At 37.5% G+C, this 13,896-nt stretch overlaps 1 protein-coding gene across 1 annotated transcript; it reads right to left on the bottom strand.

Annotated features, from left to right (window-relative positions):
• Positions 1 to 2,761: 2,761 nt before the first annotated feature.
• LOC116307460 (NACHT, LRR and PYD domains-containing protein 3-like) lies at positions 2,762 to 12,932 on the bottom strand. The gene is made up of 7 exons (XM_089026979.1): positions 12,783 to 12,932; positions 12,000 to 12,062; positions 11,334 to 11,552; positions 10,339 to 10,521; positions 9,843 to 10,005; positions 7,306 to 7,991; positions 2,762 to 5,003 (listed from the first exon to the last, which is right to left on the bottom strand). Exons 6-7 carry the CDS (start codon positions 7,976 to 7,978, stop codon positions 2,884 to 2,886), a joined length of 2,793 nt encoding a protein of 930 aa, XP_088883105.1. The 5' UTR covers positions 7,979 to 7,991; positions 9,843 to 10,005; positions 10,339 to 10,521; positions 11,334 to 11,552; positions 12,000 to 12,062; positions 12,783 to 12,932; the 3' UTR covers positions 2,762 to 2,883.
• Between the last annotated feature and the right edge of the window lie 964 nt (positions 12,933 to 13,896).

The following is a 13,896-nucleotide window of genomic DNA, read 5'->3' as shown; positions in this document are numbered from 1 at the left end:
TGCGTATGCATAAAAACAAAACGTAATGAACCAAGACTTAAACCCCCCAGGGAAGAGAAGTACAAAGGCCTAGAAGCGCCACCGCAATTAAATGATTTTTAAAAAACCGCAATCAAAGACAATACCTTGAAAATGAGCAATAAACTGTTGGACTTACATACATAGTGACGTTTGTTACTAGCCAATCAAGCACCACAGCGCGTTGAAAGAACTGAAAAGACAATTCTTGTAAGAAAGAAAACAAAATACCGATTCAAATTAAGGCTGAAGTTGAAAGCAAACCACAAAGATTGAAACAAACAAATAGATAAATAAAAATAAAAAAACAAAAAACTATCAATCACGCCGTTCGGGAACAACTCGAGGCGAAAAGGCCAATTAAACTACTGCATTGCTAAAGCTAAAAATCTCACGCCACACATGAATATGTTGAGGCGAAAGAAACTCTGTGTCCGCCAACGCTCCACTCGAAACCGAGGAGAAATGCACGTGTATGATAACATAAAACTGATAAAATAGGTGTACAAAAGGTTGAAGAAATGGGAGATATTACCTACAAGAGTGGAGTTTGAGCAGTGACAGGCACAGCAGGATGTGGTTGAAGAACAGGTTGTTGTACAGGTGAATTATCTGGAGCATCAACTTGATTTTCAGCTACTGCAGCTTGGGCTTCAGCTACACTTGCATGAAGACGTTGAGCGTCCATGACATCGGTGGCAATAAAGTGTCGAAGTGCAATGAGGTAGATTGAGCGATCTCATACATACGCTCTGCATGACACCGCTGACAATAGTCCCCTTCACAGTTCCCTGCATCGAAGCGAGACGAACGTGAGTTTGCAATGATAAAGACATGTGAATAATTGTCCAAGGTGTTAAAAAAAGGTCTCTATCATTGCAGGCTCACCGTTCGTCTTGCTTCGATGCAAAGGCACGGCTACCTTTCAAGATGGCGCAGGGAACTGTGAAAGGACTACTGATTCGCAGAGTGAGACCGCTGAAAATAGATGCCATTTTGAAAATGTTTGCTAAAACAGCCCCACAATGCACTGCAATGCCAATACGACTCAGTTCTTTCCTCTATCTCTAGGAATGGCTAATATAATAGGAAGTGAAGAAGTAAGGAAGAATGGCAGGCTAGAAGGACTAAAGGAAGGGCAAAAAAGTTTTTGGAAGGAAGGTTATGGTGAAGAAAATTTTTTTTGTATTAATAAAGGATTGGTCATTGATTAGCGTGCTTCCATCGAGTTTTGGTTGCACGAGGGAGGCTGCTTAGCACGAAGGATGCGTAAGAGCAACTCTAGCTTCTTGAGTGCTTAAACAACAGATCCGACCCTGCAAATTGCCTCCAAAACTCGATGGAAGCAAGAACGCTAACCAATTCTTTTAAAGATGGTTGCTTTCTTCTAACAGCTTTACCCTCTTTTTATTTCAAGCTCATTAGGCTAATATTTAGGACAAAAGAAACAAAGGCCATTGAGCATAGCGTAAAATATTCACCAACCCTGTGGCCCAAGTATTATAATCGTCAACCCTGTGACAAGTTTTATAACTTTTCAACTCTGTGGCCTTATGTAAGACAACCTCTTATGCCGCCAACTCTGTGTCCGTAACCTATACGAAACACATGCATTTATGTCCATATCTCCGCGGCCTAGGAACAGATAAAACCACCCAATCTTAAATGTCAGACCAAATTAAACTAGAGTTAGCTCACCTGTTGTTCACCGCTAGCGGCTTGTTCGCCGGTAGCTGAATTCGTTCGCTTAGAAGACGGCACGCGTTGCGAAGAGATGGATATGCCCGACGATCCTTGAGTTGCAGCAACTGAGGTTGGAAATGAAGGTTGCTTAGGAGAGGAAGAAAGCTTATCTTTTCCCGGTCCAGCTGCCTTCTTAGTGAAAACCTGCTTTGCCGATTCGACGTCGCCCACAAGTGGCGCGCTTTCTAAGGACGGTTCAGTCATACTACTGAACGGTTCGACTCCTCGTGTGAAGTGATACTGATTAATATGCAAACTATCTTTCATATAGTGGGAGAGACCGCTGAAAATAGCCCGATGTTCCAGTTGGTAGTAAAATCTCCTTTATTTCATGCTGCAAGTCATTGGGTTTTAAGCAGAAAGGCAGTAGGGCGGTGATGTCCATGGTTGATAGTGAGGCTCTTTCTCCACTAAATGATATCAAAATTATTTTTCACAACCACTCACCGTACGGTGCTCTGACGTGAGGTTCCCTCTACACGTACTACCACTATATTCACTATTGTATTGGGTAACATGGGTGACTTGCCAGTGGTGTAGTGTTTTCTTCGTCCATGTTCAACTAAAGTCTTGTACAAAACAAGCCATCATTTGCTACCATTTTTCAACACAAGTTTGTTGACTTCAAAACAAAACATAACCAACTCAAAATACTATTTTATCAATGAAATGCTCTAAAAAAAGAATCAAAATAAATATAGATGGTTTCTTTCATATTGATAAAAAATATTATGATTTGACAAAGAAAACAAGTATTTTTGCTGTTCGTATTTGAAGTCCAACTCACTTTGTCTTGCTCAAAATATGAAGGGAAAAAAGGAATATTTGTCAAAAAGTCTCTTTTAATTTAGTTAAATAAAAATATTGATGAAAACAAACTTGTTCTTGTATTGATATCAAACTACTGGACATTTGTCAAGGGATATTTCTGATTTTCAATGGATTTTTTGAATATTTGTTGAGTAAAACACAACTCTTTTCAATCAACTATAAAAAAGATAAAAGTACAAGAATTTCATTATTATTTAATTAAAAATATGACATTATTTACAAAGCAGATTATATTCTACTTGTTTATAATGAGTTCATTCAGTACTTTGGACATATATAATTTTTATTGATCTAAATAATCAACTTAACACCAGGGATCAGTTGTTGTCTTAAATACAGTTCACATTTACTTGTTATGTTATTACCCAGTAAGTCTAACTCTTTTACACGACAATCATCACGTATTAATACTGAACACAGACACCGAGCACCAACATCTGTTATATTATTACCACCTAGGTATAGGCCTGTTATCTTAGTACGAGGCAACATGTCACATATTATTATAACACCAACATCTGTTATATTATTAGCAGCTAGGTATAGGTCTGTTATCTTAGTACGAGGCAACATGTCACATATTATTTTAACACATTCATCGTCTAAGTTACAAGCAATCAGCCACAGTTCAACAATAGTAGAAATACTAACAAGAGAATTACACAACATTCTGATCCCTGATGCTGATAAAGATGACCCACCAATGCACAATCTATTAACAATGAATGACTGTGTAAATATTGGATGTTGTTTAGTTTTTTCTGCGTTGATTAAATTCACTATATCTAATAAGTAACTTATGTACAAACAATCGATATCAGTTACTTCACTAAATACCATCCACTCGAGCATATCACAGTATATGTGTTTAAGGTTATTTATTACTCTGGTAGAAAATCCATCGTCTTTGTACTCGTAAAGACAGGATAAAGTTAGCAGTTTATTCCTATGATCGTCTTTGTCCTCTGGTTTGGTATTTTCTATCAACTTTTCCATCAGTTTTTCATCTTTTTCTCTTGAAAACATTCCCGCCATGAACATGAATGTCACATCGCTCGTTTTCTTTTTCTCTGGGATTTGTTTTTTCTCTACAAACAAAAAAGCACAGAGAAATTCTTGAATCGTTAAGTGGGTGAACGTAAATTCAAGTGGTGGTTTCTCGAATGGAGATTTTTTAACGCCAGGACAACAGTCAAGTAATCCACTCGCTTTCAGGTTTCTTATTTCTTCATCGTTAAGATTGAATTTTTTCATATCATTTTCGTTGAAAATATATTTATTTTCCATCATTAAATTCACCGCTAGTTCAGCTAGTTTATGTAATATTTCTTGTACTTTACTTTCTTCCATTTCTTCATATTTAGAAGAGGAATGTTTCTTGATAAATACTTTGATTACTTCAAGATAAAGTTCTGTTCTTGTGACGGGTAGTTTTTCTGTGGATTTTGATTCAGTCATGTACCACTTAATGCAGTAGCACATTAGAAAACACATCACAGGAATGTGACCAAAACTTAAAAGAATTTCATTCGTTTTGATGTGATCAAGTGCTTTGTTCTTCATGCTTTCGTTCTCTTTGAAATATTTTTGGATGTATTCTAACACTTGAAGTGAAGAAAATCCTTGAATGTCACATCTCACATCAAAGACAATTTCTTTTAATTCCTCGGCTTCTTCAGGCCTCGAGGATATCAGGACCACTGCACCGTTTAACATCTTGCCTTTCATGATTTTGGCAATCAGAGCAGGAACAGGTAGTTTTTCATGTGGGTCGTTTGGGTATCTTGTCTCAAAGTCCCCGATGATTTTCTCTCGATGCGGTTTATACTCATCATACCCATCGAGTATGATGAGCAGCTTCTCAGGATTATCAATCATGTACTGCAGTAATGGCTCGTCTATCACCGAGTCTTCGTTCAGTAGGGAGGACTGACTTAAGATATCACGTAAGTCAAGCCTTTTTTCTTCTGGAAGAACAAGTTGACGGAATGTCAACAAGAACACAAACTGAAAATCAGGTACTTTTGTATTTTCTTGATCTTCCTCAAACAATCGGTTATGCGACCAATCCCGTACCAGCTTACGACAAAAGAGGGATTTCCCAATTCCTGCTTTGCCCGTCAACAAGATAGATTTAGGATTGGTCGTGCAAGAAGCTGTAGATTTCTGATCATCATTTTCTGGGCAAAGAAACATTTCTGAACAGTTTGTGAGTTTTGTACTACTCGCTTGAATTACATCCAATTGCCTCCTGCCAAATCTCTTTTCTTTGGGTTCCTCGAAGTGTTTTTTACCGCGTTGGCTAGTCACACTCGTAAAGATGTCATCGGTTCTAATTTTCTTATCCTCTTTCTCTGACAACAGAAAATCGGTTTGCTGTTTAATGGATGACTTCAGTTTTTCTGTATATTCTGAAAATCAAAACACAACAATTTACCACCCAAAACACAGGAAGAATAAAATAAACAAATAAATAACACAAATGGGATTTAGCAGTGGCATTTCTACAGAGTAGCTATTCATCCACTGTCATTCCAATGGGAAGAAAAGGTAAGAATAATATAATCCTGGTTTATAAAATATAAGAGATATAACGCGCGGCCTGATTGGCTGGTCAGCGTGTCTATATCAGAGGACAGAGACACGCTCGCGCAAAATCGTTCAAAAATATTTTATAAAAGCAATATAGAACGGCTGCTTTGGTTTCACATGATATTCTAAACCATCAAGACCTCAGCTGTGTCATTCTCAGTCTCCTCGATCTCATCCAATATCAATTCATTTTATGAAATGAATACATGCAAGTGTTTTAGTTTAGAAACACGATGGTACTGGCACCACCTTCCTGGAAATATATTAGAAATAAAACTAAATCCATTAAGTTTTTAAGGTGTTTCGATACAGTTTCGTGATCACCAAACAGAACTTTTTCAATCGTCGCGTTGACAATGTTCTGTTTGCTGGATCATTATGGAACTTATACCAGTTGTTGCTCTTGGTTTGAAGTTTGTACTAATGTATATTTTATTAAAATCAAAGTCTTCAACGCAAGAAAAATCGAAGAAAAATCGAAAATTGAAAAAAATAAAAGTGCGCGCGATTCAGATGTGCTGTAGAAAAACTGTTAACTCCTAAGAATCCCCCATTCATGACAAACAAAATATTAAGGATTTAAAGAAATTCTTATGTTAGATTTGGAGAAAATCGCACGAACATTTCATACTCTCAGTTTTGTTTATCGCTTTTGCGCACTCGGTATAAAAAAATTACTATTAAATAGAATTATTCAAAAATATCTTAAAACGTTGCTGTTGCTCTTGTTTTTAAACTGTGTGCGTTTGGTCAACTAGTTCCTTGCTGGTCTTGAGAACGAATTTTTTTCCGAAGAGCGTTTTTAAGTAAAGATTTATCAAATCTTCAAAGTTTTGCGTTTTCCACGATTTCTCATAAACGGCTCGAACGATTGTTAATTAAATTTAGCTACGTCTTCTCAAGGATATATAATCTGTACCTGCTAAAGCTCATGTCGGTTGATTCATTCTAATATTTTTAAAATGGCCCTTGAAGTTGGGAAGTCACAAGGCAAGAACTCTACAGTCTCTTTTCGCGGTTCATAAGTTTATGCTAATATATTCCTGACACAACTATCAGTGCATTCCTTCGTGATTGCTCTCGCTCGATGCCTTTTGTATTTTATATGGTGCAAACCATTAGTTATAAAAATCAAGTTAGAGCAAAAACACTTGAACTGTGAATTTGTATTGGTCTCTTGTGTATTCCTTGTTGTGTCATAAACTGTTCTGGCTCAGTGATAACGACTATTAGTATCTAAATAGCGACTATTTGTTAGTAACTAGTTTGACTCTATTTCACAGTTCAAGTGTTTTTGCTCTAACTTGATTTTTATAATGTTTGTCTTTGCGGAAGTTCAACAACAGCAACAACTATTGGACTAGGGGGTAAGAGGGGGGGGGGGGGGGGGGGGGAGAGGTATTGGTGGAATAGAGCGCAGATAATGTTACCGGAAGTAAGAGCATTTTCGAGTGGTCACCCCTCCCCTACACGTGGTGTTTTGTCGTATGTCAGCGAGATTGTGATTTCTGATTCGTGATTCAGAAAACAGAAATGCGATTTCTGATTCGGGAAACGGAAATCCAAAATTCTGCATTCTCTCCTTCAAACTTGTATTTTCGCCCATGCAATATACCCAGGCAGTGCCGAAAAGTCAGTTTTCTGATTTCTAAAACAGGAATCTAAAATAACTCTTGTACAATTCCTGATTTCTGATTCCAATAATCAGGTTGGCCGCAAAGCATCCTGATTGCGACGATTGAAAAAGTTCTGTTTGGTGATCACGAAACTGTATCGAAACACCTTAAGTCCAAATAAATATTATTTTGTATTCTTTGAGTTGTGGAAGTTGATGGGATAATTAGATGGAAACCAGGTGGAATTCTTTACAATAAGTATATAAATATCCTAAATATCCATAGTTAATGATATACACTGCATTATTAATTGTCCATTTTTGATTACATCCCATTTTATTTTTTTCTTTATGAGGCATATATAAAAGTTGTGGTGTGAAATAAATAAAAAAACTATATTCCAAGAGATTCATTATTAACAAAACAAAAAAAAAAAAAAAAAGAAAAAAGAAAAAACATTAGGAGTATACTAAATGATTATACTGAAAGCTACAATTGTACGCACCTTTGGCCTGTGAAGCATCAGCTGAATTTCTTTTCACTCTCTTAGCAAGGATCTCCTCCATCTTTCTAATTAATCTCTGCTCCATTTCTTCCCACTCTTCAAGTGCTCCAATAAAATTCTTTTCCTCTTCAGGGTCCATTGTATCTATTTTCATCTTCTCAATCTCTGGTTTGTAATGAGGTCCACCCAGTCTCACCAACACATCTGAGATTTCACTCCAGTATTTCTCAAAATCACTGTAACTAACAACTGTTTCTGTGATGTGGCCATAAAGTTCATTTCTATAATATTTGACCCGAGCCAAATCAGCTTCTCTACTCAGGTCTGTAGCAACAGGAGGCTTGTCCCATCCTGTTGACGGAGGTGTTAAACCACATATATTACGCAGTAGAACAAATAACAGTGTGATGTCAAAATCTGCTGAAGTGACAGCTGTGCTTCGGCTAGCAGGATAGAGTCTGTCCCATTGTCGTTTGTTTAGAATCCTCTTTGCCCTCAGTCCATTTAGAGTAGAATGCACTGTTGTACTGAGTAGTGTCCTGTGAAGGGAGCTTGGTGAATGGATTGAGTCAAATACATCTCTTAAGGCACGTGTTCCACCATCAATCAATAACTTAGAAAGGCGTGCAAAGTTTAGATTTTCTTTACTTGAAGATGCCCAACTGGTTGCCATATCAGGTTTATCTCTGTTGAATAACAAGTTAAAAATAAACACTTTTGTTCCAGGAAAAAAGGTTGGGGAGGGGAAGGTCAGTAAAGTTTTATTCAAGGAGTGAGGTCATGTGTGTATATGTCGACAAATTTTGTGATATGTCGTGAAATTTTTTTTAATGAATGTAGATGGATGATAATGACAATCAGCTTTTTTCACGCTCTGATCACGTGCACTTGTTTATTTTCACCATTCTTGTCACGTGCAACTTATTTCCTGACCGGATTTAGCTAGTGTGATGTGGTCATCTTTCAACCAATGAGAGTGTTCGTTATATTGCAAAATTTGGTAGCTATATAACAGACTAGCATCTCAGTAAATATTCCACGATATTCACTTTGCCTTTGGCGAATAATTGTTTTAGTATAAGTACGCAGGTGATTCTTTCGAAAAATTAGGAAAAAAAGAAGATAAAAGACACATTTTTGTGGACATTTGGATTATCGCTGGAGGTGATTATATATCGTGTGATAGTGTGAGTTTCTCAACCAATCAGCACACAAGATTTTCAATAATCACCTGTGTATTTTTACTAATCCTCAATATTCCCTGAGGATGAGGTGAATAATCATTTTAGTATTTTTAACACAATAATGGAGAGAGCTTTTCTTTCAAATTCTATTCATCTCTGCAAGCAGCACAAATCGACAAACGAGATGCGAATAAATGCCTCATAATCATCTGTAGGAGAATTTGCTGCATAGGACGTAAACGGAATGCATCCTTTGTGGCTAACATGGGAATACAAAAGAAATGCCACTAAATCCATCAAGAAAAAGTGGGATTTCTTCATGTTAGTCTCACATCCACAATACTTCTAAGAAGGGTTCATTGTGACCAATGAGCCAGTCAGATTTATTATATTCACTCGAGTAAAAATACCATAATGTAATAAACATGAACTAAAACATCTCACAAAACAATTGTATTATGCAATGAACATTAACAGGTGATATTTTTCAATACTATGTAAAACGTGGGGTCCCCCTCATTCTCTGAGAATAAGTATTAGATCTGCCCACCATTGAACTCAAAAATCTATTTCAGATCCTTCCTATATATTTTCTAGAGCAATTCCAGGTTTTTGGCTCAATAAATAACATATTTTACTCAAAAATAGAGAAAATGAATCTCAATTAATTAATTTATAAACAAAAAGATTGAATGTGTAGGATATTAATCAATCAATCAATCAATCAATCAAAACTTTACTTAGCACCTTATTTACAATAAATTGTTTAACTTAACTTAGAAAACTCATTAATAATTCATGAAGAAAACACAATAGAAATCATGACCATGAAGGTGATTTTATATCTGATATAGATTCGTTCTCATTTGCATAAACTTTAACTTGGATTTTCTCTATCAAACTTGGTTCATTTCGTAAAAAAATCGGTACACAATGAGAACAAACATCATAAGTTTTCTAAGCCGTTCAATAAACTCGCAGATCGTGTTTTATCGGGTCTAAAACCACTCGGCTGCGCCTCGTGTTTTATACCCGATAAAACACTCTTGCTCGTTTATTAAACATTACATAAACGCTCGTTATAGTTATATTAATGAAACTTACAAATCCCGGACACACAACGGGATTTTATGCCCCTTCTTTCCCCAGTAGCCGGGTATATGACTCGTTAAATTTGCTAGGCTTGTTGTCCAACAACATAGCTATCATGAAAGCACAGTGTATTGGAAAGAATGGGCACTGCACAGTACTGCACATTTTACACCGGTTTTTCTTACAGCTAACACCGGACAATCTTGTTTGTATTAAAAGTACCTGACCCCACCCTCCTGGGGATACTGTTTGCTAACCTACCAATCAAACCTATTACTAGTTTGGTTTGAGCCTTCGCTTCTGTAGAGCAGCGGCAGCTGTACCAGGCCTGTAACCATGGGATACCTGAGTGACAGGTGACCGGCTGGATGGTTGAGGCGAATCTTCAGATGTTCTCTGAGTACTTGGTGGGTCTGGTAAAACTCTACCAAAAAAACATGGCCGCCGTTAAAACCCTCTATAGAAGATGACAATCTGCTACAGCACCACCATATTACCCCCTCCATGGTTGAGGGGGAACTGGGTCAAGTTGGCATGGTATTGCATTGTGGGACTGTTTAGGGGACGAAATAGACGCCATCTGAGAAATGTTTACCCTTAGACAGTCCCACAATGCACTGCAATGCCAACTCAACCCAGTTTTTCTCAACCTCCGAATGGCTAAAGTGGTGTTGCTTTGTACCCATGCTAGACCAGAATGCATCATGCCTTAGGGAACCCGATAATTATATATTGATTATTTATTAACTATCAATACCTTTAACGCCTGAGAGCTCTGACAGGAGCTGAAGACGACCTCAGCTCAGTCTCTACCACAGATGAAGCTGATGGAGGGGTCCTGGCAACCACCGTAGATATTGATTGATTTTCATTGACGTCCAAATCCAACTTATTCTTTAGTAACCGTTCTACTTTTTCTTCTGTGGATGTTTGTCGATACCTTGCAAGGGAATACAAGTATATGTCAGTATTGAATTGTAGGGGGAGGGGTATTCCACAGGAAGCCCATGATAAAGAAAGGTCAAGCCTCTGATAAGCAGCCAAGGGAATAAGCCTAAGTCATAGTTTAAGAATCGATTCCACTGCGTATGCGATTTTATTCCGAATTTCTCACCTTCTTTTGTTTAATTAAGAACAAAAGAAGGTTTAGACAAAAGAAGGTGAGAAATTTGGGATAAAATCGCATGCGCAGTGGAATCGATTCTTAAACTGTGAAAAGGCTTATGCCAGTACATGGCAGGACATGTTCAATTTTAGGGGGGAGGGGTAAAGTTAATTGTATTCCACAGGAAGCCCATGATAAAGAAAGGTCAAACCTCTGATAAGCAGTCAAGGGAAACATGGCTTTCCATAAGAATGGTTATCGTATGAGTGGGAAACAAAGAGTACTGACTTACAGCACGTATATGGTATGACATGCCGTAACATTGAAATGGCTTTCCATAAGAATGGTTATCGTATGAGTGGGAAACATACAGTACTGACTTACAGCACGTATATGGTATGACATGCTGTAACATTGAAATGGCTTTCCATAAGAATGGTTATTGTATGAGTGGTTAACATACGGTACTAACTTACAGCACGTACAAGGTACTACATGCCGTAACATTCAAAATGGCTTCCCATTGTCTTCAGTAATTCATCAAATCACATAGCATAGTTACGGCTACAGTACAGTTATGGCTATACATTTGCCGTATAATTTCCCACTCATACCAAAACCACTGTAGATAATGTCTTGATCAATACCTTCTTATCCTAAACTCTCCAGAAGTGTGTGGTCGTTGGAGATCCCTCCCCACCAGGGGTGCTGTAGGTAATGATCTCCCCAAAGGAGATGGTCTTTTGTGACGATGTTCCTTGGGTGGGGGAGGGGAGGGTGACATTTCTGGTCGAGGAATGGTTGGTGATGCCGAGGAAATGGAGTCAGCTGCTTCAGTTTTTCTTGGTGAGGAAAAAGGGGATTCCCTGAAATGTAAACAACATCTCTTTTTGAGTTTTTTATTTTTGTATGCTCAAGATATTAATTTTCTTCTGGCTAATCATCTTAGTTGTTTCATTCAACCACTGATTAATTATTATTATTTATAGTTATTATCCTTTTTATCATCAGTATCATCATTGTCGTCGTCATCACCATCGTCATTATCATCATCACCATCTGGCATCATCATGTTCATCATCACCATCATTGCTATCATCATCATCCTTATCTCATTACCATTATCTCTGTCATCCTCATCATCATCTTCACTGTCATCATCATCTTCACCATCATCATCATCATCAGTGTCATCACCATCATCATCATCAACATTATTATCACTATCATCATCATCATCAGTGTCATCACCATCACAAACATTATCATAACTATCATCATCATTGGCATCATAATGTGTAGTCATTACTCACCCTTCTGATTGGCTAGATTCTGTATCAGCACTTGTTGGTAACTTATGATCTTCCTCTTAGAATCTTAACAAACAAAGAATAATATGATGATAATATTTCAGGGACTGGCCTGAGAATACATGGCCACTTCTCACTTTACTTTCACTGTAGCCATCATCAAGTTGTAATACTGAAGAAATAGAATATGCCACACATGCTGTGTGCAGTTATAAAACTCGCAGGGGTTAGCAGAACACAAGAGAAGTGTTAGGAGAAGATTATTGAAGAGATAATTGAAGTCAATATTTATACAGAGACATCCAGTTTATCAAGGTTAGCTAACTGGAGTCCTGATATAACATAACAGTTTAGCAAGGTTAGTTTAACTGGAGTCCTGATATAACATAACAGTTTAGCAAGGTTAGTTTAACTGGAGTCCTGATATAACATAACAGTTTATCAAGGTTAGTTTAACTGGAGTCATGATATAACATAACAGTTTATCAAGGTTAGTTTAACTGGAGTCCTGATATAACATAACAGTAAATTTACAGAAATAGAAATATAATAGGCATAACATGGATTTGAAATATAAATTAAATACCATAAATTCTTTCCCTTCTTTAAATCATACTCGCTTAGGGTTGCTTTACTATACTAACCCCCCCCCCCCCCAAACCATACCCTTTCCCCCTCCCTCCCCACCCCATGTGCAAAATGTAATTGATTCTTAAGATGACAATAACAAGTCTCATTTTAAAATTAATTCATTGACTAATAAAATTGCCTTGTTTTGTCACTCACTTTGCAAACTGTTGCCTCCATTCCCTCAGCTCCGTGAAGACATCGTGTTTTGAAGGGAATTGTTTGTTGTTTTCTTCTTCATAGCTTTTTTCAGGAGTATGAATTGGTGAGTTGGTGGTAAAAGGAGGGATAACTGAATTAAAAGCTTTGATATTCCGTTAAAAATAAGAAATATAAATGAATGAATGAATGAGACAGAATTAGTGAGTCAGTCGGTCGGTCGGTCGGTCGGTCAGTCGGTCGGTTGGTCGGTCAGTCCGTCAGTTGGTCGGTCAGTCAGTCAGTCAGCCCGTCCGTCCGTCTGTCGGTCAATCAGTCAATCAGTGGATTGGTCAGTCGGTCAGTCAGTCAGTCAGTCAGTTGGTCATTCAGTCAGTCATTCATTCATTCATTCATTCATTCAGTCAGTCAGTCAGACATATATGACAGGTACTAACCTTTCTTCTTGCCTTAAGGGCTTTTGAGATATTTCCACAGATTACCTCACCAGAACCTAAACAAGAAAACAATCATAAAAAAGAGACTTTGTGTGGTGCAAAAGCCAAAAGTGTAATACTAGTAAGTACTTCTGATAATCTTGGAGCAATATTTTCAGGACATTTTTTGACATGCATTGAAGAAATGTATAAGGCAATGTGGTTGTTCTCTTCTAAAATGAACATTTGAACATGGAATTGCAAAATCCAGAATTTCATGACATCACACTTTGGTACCTTTTAAGTACAGTACTTCATATTCTAAAATGTAAATCAAATCCTACCATGGGTAAGATCGCTGCTGTCATCACCCTGAAATATACCAGACAGCTCAAAACTATTACCAGAAGAACCTAAAGATGAACCTGGACGCTGACCAATATAGCTTCCTGGACGTTGCCTCATGGCTGATGATGGTCTCTGCCTGGACATGGCTGTTTTGGGTCTGGTATTTTTCCTGGCTGATGCTGGCCTTGCTGCTGCTACTGGTTTGGATGGTTCTGATGAGCAAGTTGACACTTCATCATATCAGCAGAAGCAGCACCATTAAAATAGTGGTGTAATGATATTGATGAATGATGATGATAAAAATAATGGTGGTGATGGTGGTGATGGTGATTATTATGATGTTGATGATG

The sequence above is a fragment of the Actinia tenebrosa genome, unplaced genomic scaffold (assembly GCF_029948245.1).
Source record: "Actinia tenebrosa isolate PJP-AT-01 unplaced genomic scaffold, QUT_ActTen_1.0 PGA_scaffold10__47_contigs__length_13832649, whole genome shotgun sequence".
NCBI lineage: Eukaryota > Metazoa > Cnidaria > Anthozoa > Actiniaria > Actiniidae > Actinia > Actinia tenebrosa.
Note: the sequence above shows the minus strand (reverse complement) of the source record. Positions and strands in the feature narration are given on the sequence as shown.